The sequence below is a fragment of the Lactuca saligna genome, chromosome 4 (assembly GCF_052625555.1).
Source record: "Lactuca saligna cultivar CGN05327 chromosome 4, ASM5262555v1, whole genome shotgun sequence".
In the NCBI taxonomy this organism is placed as follows: domain Eukaryota; kingdom Viridiplantae; phylum Streptophyta; class Magnoliopsida; order Asterales; family Asteraceae; genus Lactuca; species Lactuca saligna.
Genome location: NC_136420.1, coordinates 290194744 through 290213678, shown reverse-complemented (window position 1 = coordinate 290213678; position 18935 = coordinate 290194744). Strand labels below are relative to the sequence as shown.

At 34.3% G+C, this 18935-nt stretch overlaps 1 protein-coding gene across 2 annotated transcripts; it reads right to left on the bottom strand.

Moving 5' to 3' along the window:
- Window positions 1-9237: 9237 nt before the first annotated feature.
- On the bottom strand, window positions 9238-15615 carry LOC145043785 (protease Do-like 7). 2 transcript variants are annotated; one of them, XM_078992536.1, is made up of 22 exons: window positions 15054-15615; window positions 14713-14783; window positions 14448-14582; window positions 14268-14326; window positions 13857-13893; window positions 13632-13757; window positions 13443-13532; window positions 13257-13322; window positions 13088-13144; window positions 12939-13004; window positions 12734-12841; window positions 12525-12655; window positions 12017-12437; window positions 11768-11950; window positions 11574-11679; window positions 11323-11493; window positions 11125-11246; window positions 10805-11038; window positions 10500-10715; window positions 10246-10403; window positions 9853-9964; window positions 9238-9617 (listed from the first exon to the last, which is right to left on the bottom strand). In XM_078992536.1, exons 1-22 carry the CDS (start codon window positions 15325-15327, stop codon window positions 9414-9416), a joined length of 3147 nt encoding a protein of 1048 aa, XP_078848662.1. In that variant the 5' UTR covers window positions 15328-15615; the 3' UTR covers window positions 9238-9413. The 2 variants fall into 2 exon arrangements, with proteins under 2 accessions (XP_078848662.1, XP_078848663.1); XM_078992537.1 differs by having other exon boundaries at window positions 11167-11246.
- Window positions 15616-18935: the final 3320 nt, after the last annotated feature.

The window sequence follows — 18935 nt, the reverse complement described above, 5'->3', positions numbered from 1 at the left end:
TCAATTTTACAATCTTGTGTGTTAGGGAGAATAATTGGAGGATGAGGAGGAAATGAAGCATGATTTCTTGTTCCTCGATCGAATCGTGGAATATCATCTTCATGTGGAATGCTTGTTCCACGGGATTTGGGAAGACCATAGTTGTCGAACTTTGACATCTACAAAATGGGAGAAAACGAAATTCAAGTTAGTTGATCGATTGAGTCCTTAGTAAATCACCCAAATGAGATACTAAGGTTAGGACCCAACACACACTACTAGAAAAAAGGCCTTTTACGACGCGCAAACCACGACATTCGTTGATTTATGTTACGCAAAAGAGAGTGACATTAAAAAAGTGTCATCTCTTCAAAAAATTTAACAATAGAGGACACGCTTTATTGCGTGCCCTTAAATTAGTGTCTAAACAAAAAAAAACACGTAGGGCACCTATAATAAAACGCGCGTCGTCTAAGGATGTCGCTTTATAATTTTTAATGGAACGCGCGTTCCATCCTTTAACAGTGGGGGGAAATGAAATTTTGAATAAATTAAAAAACCCGCCTTCCTTTCTTTTCTCCTTTCCCTCTTGCCCAAATTATGGACGCTCCTTCCTTCCCCCTCCCGACATTGACTGCTGCCTACTTCTTCCCTCACTTACTTCTACCTACTGGAACCACCATATCTCCCACTCGATGTTGAAATTGTTAGAAAAAGCCCTAATTATACTCTCAAGTCTAAATATTAGGAATGCAAATCTTGATTCTCGTTTGTTTCAGATTCCCCAAAGATTAATCGAAAAACACACAGACGAAGAACTGTAACTTTGCTCCATTAACTTCCCGATTACATCTCGTCATCACCTTTGAAACTTCTGCGTTAGAGACCTAGGTAATGCTTTTATTTTTTCATTTCTTCACATATCTTTTTCTAGTTTTGAATGATTTGGTGGCTCCTATGTAAAAATTTGGACCGTATCCAGCAAAAAAATTGGACATTTTGAATAGAAAGCGAATCTGAATCTAGCACTCTCGATATGATTATCAGGCTCAAAGGAGTGGGCATCGTTAGGATGGTCGTCATGGGTCGCTAAGGGCGCTAAACACCTCCCGCTATCTTCCGCCAAAGGGGTCGCCAACCAAGTCTCGCCAGCAGCTTAACGAGAAGAGAGAGAGGGAGAGAAAGGAGTAAACATGTTCAAGCCTTCATAGTGGTAACTTCCATCCCTAAATCAATTTATGTTGATCTTTTTTTTTACTTCTCGATTTATTATGATAATCCATTGTGCATCTCTATTGTTTCTGTTTTTGTTCATATTTCAACGAATTATCAACTCCTATACTACATTTTTTTTATTTATGTGTTTGATTTATGCAATTTACCTTTGTCTATCCATGGTTTTTAGACGAACACCAAGTGTTCGATGAAATTCCCCAGGTATTATTAAGTCTTTAGCACCTCTTACATATGTTTTATGAAGTGAGAAATGCTTCATTTGATTATATTCACATGTATCTTTATGTTTTCAATATTTATCCCTTTAATTTCTCCTTTTTCTTTATATCGTGACTTCTAATTTGATAAGGGTTACCAAATATTGATGCCTGTGAGGATCAATTCGATAATTTACAATTTATCTTCTAGGCCTTTGAGTTTCAGTAATACAAGCCCTAGAGTGCGACTAGCTCCTGTAAGAATATAATCTGGAAATTACCAAGGTACAGAAGATGAAAAAAATACAGATTAACAGGGGAGAATGGAAGTAGAACAGGGGACAAATGACTTTCTGGGAAAATTTCTTTGTTGGTACGCCTTATTAATAAAAACGAGAACGTGATGCCTTTCCTTTTGTTCCATGTTTGATGAGTTAGAAGAAATAAACTTGTAGGTATGGTCTGATTAGGATCCCATACCCACGTTTGCTGAAATCTTCTAATATTATTTGTTGGTCTGGTTTTTTTAGCCCCTGTAATACAGTTTCTTTTTTACTACATGACATGGACTTCACGATTGTTGGTCTAATTTTTTTAGTGTTGTATTACTATTTGCTGAGGATATTTTTGTCATTTTCTTTTATTTCATGATTGTTTTTAACTATTACTATTGTTGCAGGTGGTCACTAGGTGCAATAATGTATGAGATGCTTGTTGGATAACCTCCATTTTATTCAGATGATCCGATAACTGGATGTAAAAAGCTATACCAAGCTGCAACTGATTATTATTTTTATTTGCTGTATATTTATTATTTTGTTGGGTTCACAAAAAAGATCTAGGAAATGCGAAAACAACTATCTATTGGGTGACTGGTTATCTTCCAAAAGATATGCTTCAAGTGGTCATCATTTATGTTCAGGTAAATCTGTATAAAGACGATGCATTACATCATTTACAAGATCTTTGTCTATCTTCCATGGTTTTTACTGAAGTGATTTCTTTTAATAAGCACAATGTTAGACATGCTGGCTAGCATTTTTTTCAGTCTCTGCTTTGTGATTTTGCCTTACACTCTTACAGTATGAAAGTATAAATGAAGTTTTTTTTGTTTTTTTTGCCACTAACTTGAATGCAAAACAGGTGTTGGTTTAGATAAGCCAAACGAATGGGGATTGGATATTACACAGGTTGATAATATTCTCAAAAAGTTGAAAGTGGTAAGTTCTTCAATTTTCTTCACCTGAGCCTGTTCTCTCTCTTTTTTTAAGTTTATTAACATAAATTATCTTATTAATCAAAATTTCATGTACATTTTGACAGCAAGCAACACAAACAAAACGTGATGAACGTATATATGCTTAAGTAACTACTTTGTAATCGTGATGAAGCTTTAGTATTTGTTAACTCATGATCCTTGTTTTCTTATCTCAGATGATGATGATGAAGAAACAGGCTTACCAAAGGACAATAGTGAAAAAAACTACACGTCCCCAAGGAAGGTCATTTTCTTGCTCAAAATCGAATTTAATTCTAAATTGTTCATTATATTCAAATTATTAATACATAGGTATATATTAATATATTATTAGATACAAGAAATGAAAAAGAAACATCCATTTACATACTATATATATATATATATATTATTAGATTAAGGGGTTTTTTTTTTTAACTTAATGGGCTTAATGGGTTAAGAACTTAATCTTGATTTATTCTACACAAAATGATTTGATGGGTTAAGCCAAAAAAAATTCAGGCTTAATGTATTAAAACACTAATTCTATGCTTGTTTTCCCTTCTTTTTTTCTTTCCTCCCAACTCTTCTTTGGAAAGGGTAAAATGATCATTTCATTTCATTAATTAGATGGTTTATTTAATCTAGAATAGAAACATACTCCCAACTCTTCTTTGGAAAGGGTATAATGTTTAAATAACAAATCAAACAATAACCAACTATATGATTTTGGGATCCTTATGATATGTACCAGAGATTCTAAATCATCTTATCCAGAAGAACATTAAGTATTGCATGGAGGTAATTACTATAATGCCCTTTTCTTATATTTACTTTGAAAATGTTAATTCTTACCTTTTTTCTATGTAGGATCCACCAGGAGTAGGAAAAACACAAACAATTCTTGGGCTTCTTAGTGCCATATTACAAACCAGCTGAGTATATAAGTCTCTTAGTAACTTATGCAGGTAACAATATTGTTCATAGCTGGGTTGTTATTGTTCCTGTTTGTTTTCATTTATGCAGGTAACAATCTAGTTGAAAGGACTTATGAATCAGATATTAATGGTAACAAGTTTAACACTCGAGTCCATGCGATTAGATGTTAATGGTAACAAGTTTAACACATGTGTCTTTGTTATACATACAAATTAAATGCAATGGATTGTATTTTTTGTATATGGTATTTTATTTTATATTATGCAATGGATTGTATTTTTTATATATGGTATTTTATTTCTATTATGAGAGATTAAATGCAAATTTAATTTATAAATTAATAAATATATAAATATATTTTAAAAAAAAAAAATTAAAATTACGATACGCAAGAATGTGTGTCGTCTTCATTTATGACATGGCCTTTCTTGACTAGTGCTTCCTTGATACGCATTGCGTGTCATAAACACGCGCGTCGTAAGGTTACGACATGCGAATGCGTGTCGTCTTCCTTTATGACAGGGCCTTCCTTGATACGCAATGCGTGTCATAACCGCGCGTCATAAATGCGCGTCGTAAATGCGCGACGACGCGTAAAAGCGCGTCATCTCTCTTTATGACAGGGCCTTCCTTGACATACATTTGCGCGTCGTCTGAGCGTTTTACGACGCGCAATGAGCGTCGTAAAAGGCCTTTTTTCTAGTAGTGACAATACGCTACAACCTAGAAGAGGGATGCTGTAATCTAGTTGCAGAATATTTGAAGGTAAGTGAATGACGATTCACTAATTTCCACCATGAAAAACGAAAAAGAAATTTAAGTTTTAAATCTATGAGAACTCCTAGATCCTTTTAGATTCATTGAACATTTCAATGGCATGTTTAAATCTCGATATGCCCCTCTTGTTTGTGACTGGGATGCCGAGGATCACAAAGCGGGTGTGAATAACCATGCAAACTTACATGGTGCCCTCACATGTTACAATCACCTATTCGATGTGCCGGTAAACCACACATGCTCCACCGAACTATGACAAACATTGAGTCACCCTTTGCTACCTTTGCTTAGAACCATTTAGTGAGCCGGTAAACCACACACGCTCCACTAACGTCTTCGCAAGGGCACAAAGTGTAATTTCATGGAATTGCATCAATTCACTTTTGCCTAAGTAACTAAGATTGGGAATTAGAAAAACATTTAGTTACTTTGTATTTCATTATACTTATAATGGAAGGTTTTGTCCTATCCCACCCGTTCGGCTAACGACCCTCCACTAGTCAAGAGTGCGGTGGGTAAGAGTGGATACCCATTCAATCGCCATTTTATAGGCAACTTCCTTAAACACCCCTTATAGACCAGTTTCGTGAATGAGGCCTACTAACGGTAAGACTGACTTTTACTCATACATATATATATATATATATATATATATATATATATATATATATATATATATATATAATGTTAGACTTTTAATGTTATATATATAGTATAGGGTGTATTTTACACTTTTAAAATACTAGGTGGTCAAATTAAACAATTATACTTTTAATTCAATTAAATTGCAAACCTAAACTTTTATGGATTTATTAAACTTATTTTAATTATAAACCTTAATTAATTAATAAAACCATAAGGGTGTAAATTGAACTTTTCAAAACATTACTAGGGTTTTAGAATTTAACATTCCTAATTAAACTTTTAATCAACTTTTTAATTCCAAAACTTGAGGGCAAGTTTTGAAACATTTTTCAAAACATTGGGGTTTTAACTATTTAAATTTCAAAACTTCAAAACTTTTGGGTTCAAATTTAAACTATAAAACCTAAAAGGGAAAAATATGAAACTTTTCATAACAACAAGGATCAAATAACAAATAATTTTAAATTAACATTTAATCACATAATTATCCATATTTGATTTATTTAATGATTTCTTGCAAAACAATTTATCAATTTACTCAAAATAATTAATCAATTATCTTATAAGGAAACAATTATCTTATTAATTGATAAATATCTTCATTTAGATCAAAAATATAGTCAAATATATCATATAATCGGATTAATATTGATCTAACATGATAAGGTAACTATCCATATGCAAAAACAGCAAGAAATCCCGAGATAAGCATTATCTGACGAGTTGACTCGTCGAGTCAAGCCTGGACTCGTCGAGTCACCCTGGACTCGGCGAGTTCAGCTATGGACTCGGCGAGTGCAGCCTCTAAAACATCAAAAATCGAATTTTTTAGATATACAATGCATCAATACAATTGAAACCATCCTAGGCTCTGATACCACTGATGGGTTTTGGTCATAAGACATCCTATGTGCTCATACAAACCCTAATGCTTGGATCTAGGTTTCTCTATTGTACATGCTTTGAATCCAAGACTATAAACCCTAATTCTAGTATATGAAATCGATATTAACATATGAATGGGTTTAAGAACATACCTTGATTGTTATATAACAATAACAATCCTAAATCTCCTTGAATTGACTTTGGAATGCTTAGAGTCACAAGTGTCACTCCTCTAATGGCTTACAAACACCAAGAGCAAATGGAGAAGGTATAAAGAGAGAGGAGAGAGGTTAGAATTCGTCCTTAGGACTCCTTGGGAAGGGATACACGAATTCATGAGCCAAGGGGTGTTTATATAGGTGTAGAGATAGGGTTTCAGTCATTATCCTTATCTAGTTGCTTATCCACAAAGCAACCCATAAGATAATCTTTGAATCCTTATCATAGTCGAATTCTAAGGCATTATCTCCTTAAATTCGTTCACCCTATATATAAGATAATCCTTACCTTATTTTATAACTATCACATAATTACAAATCAGCCCCTCTAGTTTAATTAATTACACTTAATCACAAAATTAATTCCTAATTAATTATTGACCAATATTAATTAAACAAATATGATTTCTCCTTTAATATATTATTCGTATAACATATTAATATATCATATTATCCTCTCTCTATATATATTTCTCCAATCAAGTTGCTTTGGTGAAGGCAACCCAAAAGGACCATGCACCATCGGGTCAAGTACATACCAAAATAGTTATGGACTTAGACACTAATCCAACACTAAGGACTTAAGGTCTTTAAATAGGATGCAACACCCTAAAATTAGGGTTTCTTATCCTCAACGTACACTAAGCGTAACCCTCGTACGCCCAACTTACGAGGCCTCGCAATCCCGATCGCTATCTGCTTAGTACGATAAGCATACCATGTGGTACGCCCCACATAGTAGCTTTTCAGGTAGTGCGCTAAGTGTACCATGTGATACGCCCTACGTACTATTCCAAGGACTAAAATGCAACATTTTCAAAATGAAAGGGCAATAAGGAACATACCAAAAATCCAAGTTTTACATGTGTTCTTCCTAAAAGCATACACACACACACACACTAAGAGCATTCAACTAAGCCCAAAGCTCCACAAGAGACACTAGAATATGTCTTCAAAGATGAGGCTGATGGATAAGTGACTACATGTTTCATCCTACCCTTGAGACATTAGAATATGTTTTTTTTTTTTTGCTACCCTTAATCTTAGTTGGAATATGTTTTGTGATATATGGTTGGGCATGGTGGTTGTAGGATAAGAGGTGGCTTATTGGTGTCGACGACAACATGAACATGGTTCACCCGAGTTGTAGCCACCGCCTTTGTCTTAGTTGTGGTGGGCTTTGGCTCTACGCTTCTAAAAAGGTAGTCGAGTGAAAAATAGTGGAGGATTCTTCAAATCCAAATTATTCAAAACCAACAACAATAAATTTGATTATGGGTATTTTTTATTTCAGATTCTTGAGATGGGTTCTTTTTGAGAGAGAGAGAGAGAGAGAGAGAGAGAGAGAGAGAGAGAGAGAGAGAGAGAGAGAGAGAGAGAGAGAGAGAGAGAGAGAGAGAGCCTTTTATATTAAATAATTATATTTTATTTTTTGCTTTTTTTTAAATAAAACAAAACTTCATAAATAGTTCCTGTCATATTCAAATAATGAAAATATCATTTAATTAACAACACAGAGTGAAACAATAAAAGTTTTGAAACCACAAGAACTATTTGTAAAACTTTTAAACTTATTGACTAAACTTTTGATTTCGAGATACCACATGAACAATTTATGAAGATTTGTCGAAACTAATTTTGTTGTATGGCCAATTTACACATGATTTTGTTTGAAATCTCTACGCAATTCCTTAATTGATATAAAAATTTGTTTCATTATATAAATGCAAAACTTATGAAAGACGAGGGGCTAATTAATACTTATATATATCTTCCATCCTTCCTCGCCCAATCTCTCACAAACAGATGTTATATTCTCACACATCCTTCCCCTATTTTCGCTCCTCCTCCAACTCCGGCCAATGAATCCGTAAAATCCCCCGAGTTTTCCGATCAATTGTCAGTAGAAGACCAATGAAGCGCAAGAAGTGGTCAGAGCTCGAAGAACAAACGCTTCTGACCAAATACTCCGACCTCGACACCTCCGGCGCCCTAGCGAAGCTAAAAACCAGAGAAAAGAAATTCAAGCCAATCGCCGAACATGTCAACTCCGTCCACCACCTTCGTGACCCGAGCAGCTTCCCGTTCAAGTGGTCATGGCGTGACGTATCAATAAAAGTCCAAAACATGCGTCATCAGTACTTAGGAGTGAAGCAAAAAATTAGGGTTTCGGATAGCGAATACAACTGGAAAGACGGGGAGAATCACTGGGAGAATTTCATGAAGTATAAGGAAGTTTTCGGCGACATCGAGCTCGAATCTAGAGACAACAAGCGGTTTAGCGACGTCGGCGGCGATCTATTTGCCGATTCCGGTTTTGCGTATTCACGTAACGGTGGAGATGAGTTTTTCGGATTAGGTTTTGACGAATTGCAGAACGATGAAGATGACGATAACGATAACGATGACGATGGTGATAGTGAGAAAGAGGAAACCGATGATTCTGGTTCAGTTCACGTGAAGAAGCTTCGGAAAGGAGTAGGTGGGAGGATGTTAGGGTTAGTCGGAGCTCAAATGTTGGAGCTGAGAGATGTTGTGTTGAGGAGAGAAGAGAAGAGGAGGAGGAGAGAGGAAGGTGGTTTAGCGAGAGAAGAAAGGAAGAACATAAACATCCATGGAAAAGAAAAGGATGACGATGCTGAAGAAGAAGAAGAAGAAGAAGAAGAAGAGTTGTTAATGGTGATGGGGAGAAGGGAAGTGGAGAGCAGGGTGAAGTTAGAAATGGAATTCGAGGAGGAGAGGAGGCGGCGGATGGCGGTGGAGGAGCGGTGGGAGGAGGAGGAGATGAAATGGAGGGAGAAGATGGTGAGTATGCAAATGGAACATGAGAAACAGATGATGCAATTGCATGCTAATGCTTGCCAGAATCAAATGCAGATTCTTGGAGTTATGGCTAGGGTTTTTTGTCAGTTTTTTGGATCTGGGAATGATGGATTGGGGAATTTGGGTCCACAGGTTTTGCAGAATTTGCAGCATCCAGGTGTTTTGGATGACAATGGAAAGCCAGATGCAAATTCACCTTCAGAATTCTTGTAATGTAATTCATAACCTTTTTCTTATATATATATAATCTTTTTAAATCTGATATATGTATATAACCAAAGAGGCTAAGAAACAAAAACCATGATTCCAAAATGCAAATTAAATTACACTGTTATAATTATTTGACATGAAATGTACATGAAGTAATGTATATAAGTTATATAATATGTATATCTGGAAGTTGAATTAAGGCAACTCCAGAAACAAATATATAAGATAGGACTTAGGATTTTGAAATATGGAGTATGTACATGGTTTTCAAAGGCTATTATTATTTTTATTATTATTATTATCTCCAGTTGCTAATGACTTAATAGTCTTTCTTTGCCACATTGAAGTTTCTGGATCAAATCTTAGCTCCCATGTAGGCCAGTAGTGTAGATCTTGTTTCAGTGTCAACACTCGTGGCTTCCCATTTAAGTGGATTGTTCTTACACGAACAAATTCTCCATCTTCAATTTCCTATACCAAGATAGAATTCAATACACTACTTTCATTTTACCAGTTTCTTGGTATAGTAGAATGACTTAATGTGTTAAGCCAAAAAAACCAACTCCTCTCACGTTGAGTGTGATGAATATATATATATATATATATATATATATATATATATATATATATATATATATATATATATATATATATATATATATATATTTTTTTCTTTGGAATGTAAGGGTAAAATGTTGATTAATACCTTTGTGACATTAACAAAAGCATCCAAGTCAGGAGTTGGTTTCCCATTAACTTCCACTATCCATTGAAGAGCATATAAACCATATCTGTGCACAGGACTCCCATGAGACCACCTGCAAATTTTATTTAGTACCCCAATTAAATTCTTTCTTAAAACATAAAACTGATGAAACACATATAGAGTAAATTACATCTTTGGTCCCTGAGTATAGATGATTTTTTCAGTTTTAGTCCTCTTGTAGTGTTAGTTCTTATTTGAGGTTTTTGTAACCTTTCTGGTTCTTGTTGCCCAAGTAAAATAAATGACTATATTTTTGGGGACTAAAATTGCAAAAACCAACTAAACTCAGGGACTAAAAATGTAATTTAGTAAAAGATATGAGAAAAATGGTACCTGGTGACATATACACCATGGCCTTCTTCAGGAAGAAAGCCAAGGGCACGCACTGCTGGGTGAGGTTCCTGTACAAAACATCCACACCAATTTATAACACGTTTTGTACCATTTCCATCTCGTATATCAGTTCCCACAACAACTTCAATTTCACATCCCTGAGAGAAAAACCACAAATAAGAATCATCAATTTCAACAGAATTAAAATAATCTAAAAAAACAAGAACCATATATATATAATTGATTAAACGAACCTGACGAAATATGGTTAATTGAAGTTTCTCTTCCATGTTATCAGAAAGATCCAATGCATGACATGCATCTTCAACATCTTGAAAACATGTAACTGGCTTTTTATTAATAGCCAACACCATATCCCCTTGTTCTAATAAATTCTCAGCTTTAGATCCAGCCAAACAGCCTTTCACCCGTAGAACTTGACGTCTCACAGGATCCTTTTTCGCAAGAGCCTGACAACAAATTTATAAAAAAAATATATATATATAAATCTATACAAATATAATTTGACGATAAGAAAAAATTAAAAAAAGAAACATACTTGAATCCAATTGTTGTTGAGGCCAAAACTTCTAGCCTTGGAAAGCAAAGTAGGATAAAGCTCAACTTCCAAAATCCTAACTAAAGGCATGGGTCTTGTTACGCCATTTATAAGAAGGGAGGGACCTTTTGCTTTTGCGCCTGATATGATTTTATCAAGGACTTGGCTTATGGAATGTATAGGAATGCCTCTAACAAATTGATGGTCTTCAGATGAATTCACCCCGTATTTTATCTGAAATTAGGATTTAAATATCAAGAGCATTAATTGACCTATTAGTGATTCCAATAGGACTAAAGAAAACCAACCAACCAACCAACCTTCCTTTTCTTTTTGTTTTTTGATCGATGATTAGTACAAACCTGAGTTGAGAAGCTTCCCCATATTGCTTTAACCCTTCCTTCCTCATCCGTAAGCACCCCCGAAAAATTGCTACCAAAATCTGCATAAATTTTATAAAACAATAAAAGATCCATCTCTTTAAAATTATTGAATGTGATATAGATTAGTAATAGCACCTGTGTCGAGCTCAATCACTTCCATGTTGGTTGCTCTATAACGTGGAGAATCAGCTGAGCTTATGTTTAAAGCTGCACATGGGTTTGTCACAACAGATTTTCTAGATGTTGTTTGTAAGCTTCTACTTAACCCCACAAGGTATACACTCTCTCCACGATGCAAACCAGGTTCTATTTTTTTTTTTAAAATAAAAAAATAAAATAAAATCAGTATCAACTAAAATGGCAAAAAATAACAAAACTTTGCCTACCAGGAAGAAGTTGAGCAGCTCGTACTAATGAAGCACCAGTAGCTCCAAGGGCAGAAGGGTCATATGCAATAATAGCATAATTATGAACAGGGTGAAGAAACACCACCTGAAAAAGTACTTAATTAGGAGATTTAATTTTAAGAATTAAAAGTTAAAAAGTTAATTTCTCTGTTTCATAATCGTATTTAATTTACCTCTCCTGGGATTTCTATAGGAAAGGCAGCAAAAGAAAGCATGACATCAGATGCTGATATGGCAACAGTGTTCTTGTCAACTGCAACCAATCCCATGTCTTGTGAATGATATATAATCACACCAGTTCCAACAAAATGCTGTGAGTGGACCCCATCAAGCATACATGATGATGGTACATAAACCTACCATGTCATATCACATCATACATCAACATCAATCCAATCAAATGTTAAAATTTTGTAATTTACCTCAAACATGACAAGAGTGGGTTCTATAACACGTTCAGCAACAGAAGCATTCCCATTCCCATTATCAGATGATGAATCTTCCATATTTGTAATACCATTAGCCACTTGTTCACCAACATCAACACCTTTAATAACTTCCAAAGTGGGACCCACAACCAGAGCTTGTTTTCCTACCCAAATACCAGAATTATCATCACGGGTGTAGATCTGAGGTGGAGCATACCACTCATGGCGATCAACTGTAACAAGAACAGACTTCCTCCTATGCCTATCTGTATAGCTTATGTACTCTAAAGGAACCCTAGCTCCTTTACTTAAATTAGAAAGAACATTGATCAAGTCTTGAAGATTTGAAATGTCTTTACTTGCTAATTTCTTGATAATTGCATGTCGTGGGACCCCTGCTCTGTACAACATGTAACTGCATAGATATAGATATGACAAAAGTTAAGTTATCATATCATACTAAAGAAATTTTAAACAACTTTAAATTTAAACTTAAACTTACCCAGGTTCTGATACATATACAAGACCACAGTGAAAACGAAAATTCCTAGCCTGTTGATAGGAGAGAGGGTGTATAACAGCACCACTAACTTCAAGAAAATGATTTGGTGTTATGGAGTGTAGATCTTCCACCTGAAGATAACAATTACATAATGGAGATTTTAGTATCGTTGACTACTATTTTGACTTTTACAAATTACAAAATCTTACCTTTAACTGAACAGTTAAAGGTGTGCCACCTCTTTCAAACTGTAACTCAACATTTTGGCCAACACTATCATCAAGTAAAGTCTCCATTTTCAGAAACTGAGTAGTAACCTGTATATACATTTGTTGTAAATTAGTATTTGTTTGTATGAAATATGGTGAGATTTATTTTTATATTTTATATTTTATATTTTATACATATACATACCTCACCATTCATGCGAACAAGTACATCACCTGGCTCTAAATGGTTATAAGCTGGGCCACCTGGCACCTACATCATATGTCCACGTAGGCATCACCCATAAAACATACTGCTAAAACTACAGATATAATGAAAGGAGACTTATCACTTACCACAGAATCAACAACAAGCATTCCCGTTTCACTTAGTGGAGATGCATGGCGAACAAGCTAACAAATAATCCACAAATAAAATTCAAGTTTTTTTTTTTTTTTTTTTTTTTTTTTATTTAATAAAAAGAAAAAAGAATAAAAAGATGAATAAAAGTATAAAACCACATACCTGCTCTGTTTCGGTTTGCAGGCCTAGCCTACGGGTTTCATCAAATCCTTTGTGGACAAAGGTTGTCTAAATAAAAGCAGTGGCATAAATGTAAATACGAATCATTTTGAAAAAGGGTAATCAAAATCAAAATCAAGATTCAAGAAGTCTCATTTAATTAAAAGTTAAAAGTTAAAACAAACAAACCTGGAGGGTACCACGAGGTATTGAAACAGCCTCCCAATTATCTTGACCAGAAGCTCTTCCCTTTTGTAAGAAATTTAAAGCCCTCACCACCTGCAACGATATTATTTATATAAGATGTAACTTTTTTTTTTAATTTTTTACTTTATAAATATAAATAATAAGAATAAAGTTTGATAATTGTTAACTAACGCGTTCTAGAGGGAAGAAAAATGCTGAAGCACTAGAAGTCTTGCTGCCAGCATTTAATGCAATTGCCCTTCCTTGCCAATCAATCACCGGGGAACCACTTGAACCACCTTTAGTACCTGAAGCAGCCTGGTGTGTGTGTGTGGAAAAATAAAAATTAAAAATTAAAAATTAAAAAGATTGGAAGAAAATCATAAAATTTAAGCTTAATAATTACAGGAAGCTCACCTGCATGTAGAAAGTATTGAAATCGTTGTATCCATCCCTACAGTAAGGAAAAATAGATCTTTTTAGTTCAAACATGAATTTTAAACTCATATTGCATATAATATAATCATAAATTTCTTACCTTTTTGCCCTTGCTTATTTCTATGACTACATCCAGATATCTAGTTGTCTACAGACTACACATTACTACTACATTAAGTCAAATTTGAAAACTTCTTACCTTTTTGCCCTTGTTTATTTTTTCTGACTACATCCAGATATCTAGTTGTCTATACATTACCACATTAAGTCAAGTTTGAAATTTTCTTTACGTTTTTGCCCTTGCTTATTTTGAGTTTAACATTAGTTAGGTTTGGGGTCGAGTGATATAAATAAAGGTAAAAAAGTATAAAAAATAGTGAAGCAGCATACTTTTTATAATGTGGAGCATCCCTATCCAGACGAGCAAGGGTACCAGCCAAAATAGAGATCTGTAAGTTTCACCCAAAGATATGATCATGAAAATTGACAATAGTGTTCAATTTTATACCCCTGTGTGACTAAAAATCATGTACACAAGTACACAACCATGGCTTCACATAATCATCATACCTTCTCTCCACTATCATTACCAACAACTCTAATTTCCAGTCCAACACAAGCAGCTTCAGGGGCAAGAGGGATCTCTTCATAGCTCAGGAACTGAATTGCAGCAGGATCATAACGAAAGAATCCAAAATCATGAACCTAAAATTGTGAAAACATAATATTGTTATCATTCACAAAATGCCTCTTTGAATTAGTAAATTGAACGTTTGAAAACCTAGGTACTGAAGTAAGTCTCGTAAGATATCTATGATCCATTAAAATGACTCACAGGGTCTCTGTATATGGGATAGACTGGAGTCTCTTCACGATTTACAAATGTAGCTTCTGCTACTACAGGACCTACAAAAGATATAACCACATCAGCCATAAATAACACCTTAAAGAAGCTAATCATAATACATTATGTATCCAGAAGCATTGAAAAGGTAACTTTTTTGTTTCCGTATTAAGATCATGATTACTAATTTCTACTCCCTTGTTGCACAATCAGTCTTTTCAGAACTGATCCAATGTTCTCAGGTTTCTCAATCTGAGATCACGTATATCGTTAACATTTTCCCTAAATTTGAAAAGTGGTGGCTGATGATGAAAAGAAGTACCTCAGCTTACCTGGTTTAACCACATGGCGATTAGTTAGTATAATTCCCCGACGCTTGTCGACAACAAACCCGGTAGCATAGCTAGCACCCGCAGATTCGGTGTCAAAAGCTCGGCAGGCAGTCGTACGAAGCACCACCACCGCCGGAACCACGTTATGCAGCGCTTTCCTCCAATCCTCAGCGGTCGCATGGTTCTCTTTGAACGGAGGATCGATTTCCATTGACAGCTCATCCTTCATTTCCGATGACTCCGATTCTAATAACTTCTCCAATGAATCCTCCATCTCCTCAAAACCTAAATTCCAGTAGCTTTTTCTTCTTTGTCTTGTTATCTGAAACCGTAGCAACTGGTGATTAGGGTTTAGACGTTAGATGTAAAATGCGATCTCTTCGAGTGAGTTTATGAATTATGAGTATGCGCCCGTATGAGCCGGAGCACTGCGGCTGGTACTGAAACTCCGGCGACGGCGACGGCGACGGGTACTGCAACCGCGAAGTGAGTGCAGTTGTTATTGCGATCAAGAGAGAGATGTTAAAATTACACTCAACCAAGTCGCTAATTCGTCCATTTCAGTTCGTGCTGCAGCTTTTTCAACCCTTGATATTAAATTACCAAAATACCCTTCGTATGTCATCATAGTCAACCGTTGGTTGGTGATATGGTCAACGAACAACAAACTCACCAGATTAGGTATCAAACTTTTCTCTTTTACCATAATAATAAAAATTGAGAAAGTAAATATATTTTTATTTTTTGATCTTATTTTTTTTCTATTTATTTAAAATGATGACAAACGTATAAATTTAATATTCAATTTAAATTTAAATTAAATTAAATAACATTTGTTATCATCTAAATATATAGGAAGATATTAGGTATAAAGAGTAGAAGGATATTTAATTTCTCATAAAAATTAGAAATTAATTGTTTCATGTACTCCACCCTTCCAAAATTATTATCCATAGACAAAAAATACAAATTAAAGAAACATTAATTACCATTAATTTTATTAAATAAAATGATATTTTTACCCTTTTGTTGTATTTAATTTCATGGTAGTTGCATTAAATTTCATGGTAATTTAACTAATAATGAGGGTATTTTGGTAAAATGAATATTTATTTTTAGATGTACACTATTATTTTGGGACAAATCAAAAAAGAAACATAGACTATTATTATGGGACATTGGGACGGAGAGAGTATATATTATAAATAAAATATTGCTAGAATATGCTTATGAAGATATATTTAAAATCTACAATTCTTATTGGACAATAAAAAAATCATATACATGTATGTGTTTGTTTGTTATATATGTGATGTGGTTTGTTCCATGCTTGATTGTTTAATTTATAATAATATAAATTAATACCATTGGGTTAGCATAGCCACCTAATGTCTAGTATTTTATTATAGTACTAGTTATGAGACCCGTATTTTATACGGGTTGCATAAAACATATATATATATATATATATATATATATATATATATATATATATTTATATCTTATCTTCTAATAAAACAGTACAATTTCTGCCACGTGTCAGTCAATCAACTTCCCCAAATCGATTTTTCCCGCTCAATTTTCTAAGTGAATTCTTGAAATTACCCAAATAGGAATGTGATCTTCACCTGTTTATTCTACGTTTAAGAACCAAAAAATTTAGGGATTTGAATCGGTGCTTTGCATATCTTCCGGTCTTGATTGTCTTCCTCATTTTCTGTCCTATTTCCTTATCTGATCTCTGATTTTTTTTTTTTTTAATTCAAAACTTCTTAATCTGTTTTGAAATGACGATGTTTTTTTTTTACAAACAAGGAACATAATCTATCCAAAATTGAAATCGATGGACTAAGGCTTCTATGGTAAACATTCGGTTCAATACTTGCCCATTCGAACCCTCGATCTGATCAATGGTTAGTGGTAATCCTTATTCTTCTTCTTTGGGATTCAAGGCAATGTCTAGGTCGTGAAGCTATGGCGCCGTCTCCCCCCTCCCAACTCTGACAACAAGGTTTGGAATTTAGGTTTGCCTTTCTACCCTTCCCCTTAACATTCCCCTTGACGTTTCCGGGTGGGACGATTTAGGTTTTTTGTATGAATATTGATTTATAAAAATACTTATCTCAATATGATCTTCTGTTTCTCCCTCCTTTCCTCCTCTCCTCTCTCTTTCCATCTCTATATTTTTTTGTTATTTTTCGTTTATTTTTCGAGAATCAGACCCGAGGATACAAAAAATGGACTTTCAGAAAGATATAGGCTCATCAAGAAGGGTTTTGATGTTGCAGATAGATTTTGAAGCAATATTTCTTTGCAAGCCGATTTCAATTTTTACATATGGTTTGTTCTCTAGATCGTATTCATAAACCCACTTTCTGAGACGGAGATAGATCTTCCATATGTTATCATCTTTCAATTGATTTTCTATGTTTCACATTTAACCCTATTTTTTAATATTGTTTTGGTTGAACATCTTAGCTACTCTAAGTAACTGACTGGTGGATGATGATGAAAGTATACACAAACACGTGGGTGCAGTAATTTTAGATGTAGGCATGTAGCATCTCTGGAGTACTCATCCATTTGACCATTCCACCTAAAATCATAAAGCATCTCGCTGAACGCCTTGATGACAAATCTGTAAAAACACCTTTTTGTAGTCTATTTCATTAACATCTATGTTAGGGTATTCCTATTTATGTAATATCTGCCTTTACCCTAATTGTTATTCTTGATGTAAGTCCTTATGAAAAACTATATCCTATAAAGGCTTTCATATATATATATATATATATATATATATATATATATATATATATATATATATATATATATATATATATATATATGACTTGGTGCTTAAAGAAAATTGTTGGTTTGAATGTCAATCATGACTATGATTGGATTCCTAGAAGAATTTTAAAAATTGTTTTAACAAAGATTTTGGATAGGCTATGGTTTTATACTTTTTGGATGAAATTGAAGTATTTTCAATATTTTATTTGACAACATTGCGATTTTCAACTCTGAATTTTTCCATTTACAGAGCATACACAAATAAACCACATACTATCCCCATCCCTCTTCCCAGTTGAGCTTTCGGCCAAAGATAAGGTCAAAACTGATGGTTTTAAAGCAAAAGAACATCCTATGGGCTCATGCAAAACCCTAAATCTGGATCTAGGCTTCTCTATTGTACATGTAATTAATCCAAGACTTGTAACCCTAGATCTAGCATGCATAATTCGAAATCAACACTATAAGAACAGATCTAAGTGTTTACCTCTTTCAATTAGCTTGAAATCCTTTAAATCTTCTTGATATTGAGCTTAGAGTCACTATTGTAACTCCTCTAATGGTTCACAAACACCACAAGCAAGAAGGCTATTATGACAGAGGAGGAAGAACACTAAAATTCGGCCCTAGGGTTTCACTTGGAGTCAAGGTACCGAAAATTGCAACGAAGGGCCTCTATTTATAGTGTAGACTGCTAGGTTTTCAGTCTAAACCCTAACAGACAACTTAGTTACCAAGCAACCCATGGAAACTTCTAGATTAGGGCCTTTGGAAGAAAATATGATGGATCCCCATCATAATTTCGTTCCCGCTTAGTCCATTAGGTTTCCCAACCCAAAACTCAACTGTCACACATTTGAAAGTTTATGCCCCTTTATTCAATTAATCTCTTTTAGTCACCAAATTAATTCCTAATTAATTTATGACTAATATTAATCAAATAATATGATTTCTCCTTTAATATATTATTCTTATAATATATTAATAAATCATAATATCTTCTCTCTCTCCTAAATAACCTTGTTAAGTTGCTTTGGTGAAGACAACCTAAAAGGACCATGCACAACCGGGTCAAGTACATACCAA

Excerpts from the sequence above, each read along its gene's own strand:
- LOC145043785 (XM_078992536.1), bottom strand. The coding sequence starts at position 15,327 with ATGGAGGATTCATTGGAGAAGTTATTAGAATCGGAGTCATCGGAAATG. Across the intron at positions 13,533-13,631 it reads TTTTCTTCCCTCTAGAACGC|GTGGTGAGGGCTTTAAATTT; the intron begins GTTAGTTAACAA and ends ATATCGTTGCAG. Across the intron at positions 9,965-10,245 it reads CATGGTGTATATGTCACCAG|GTGGTCTCATGGGAGTCCTG; the intron begins GTACCATTTTTC and ends TAAAATTTGCAG.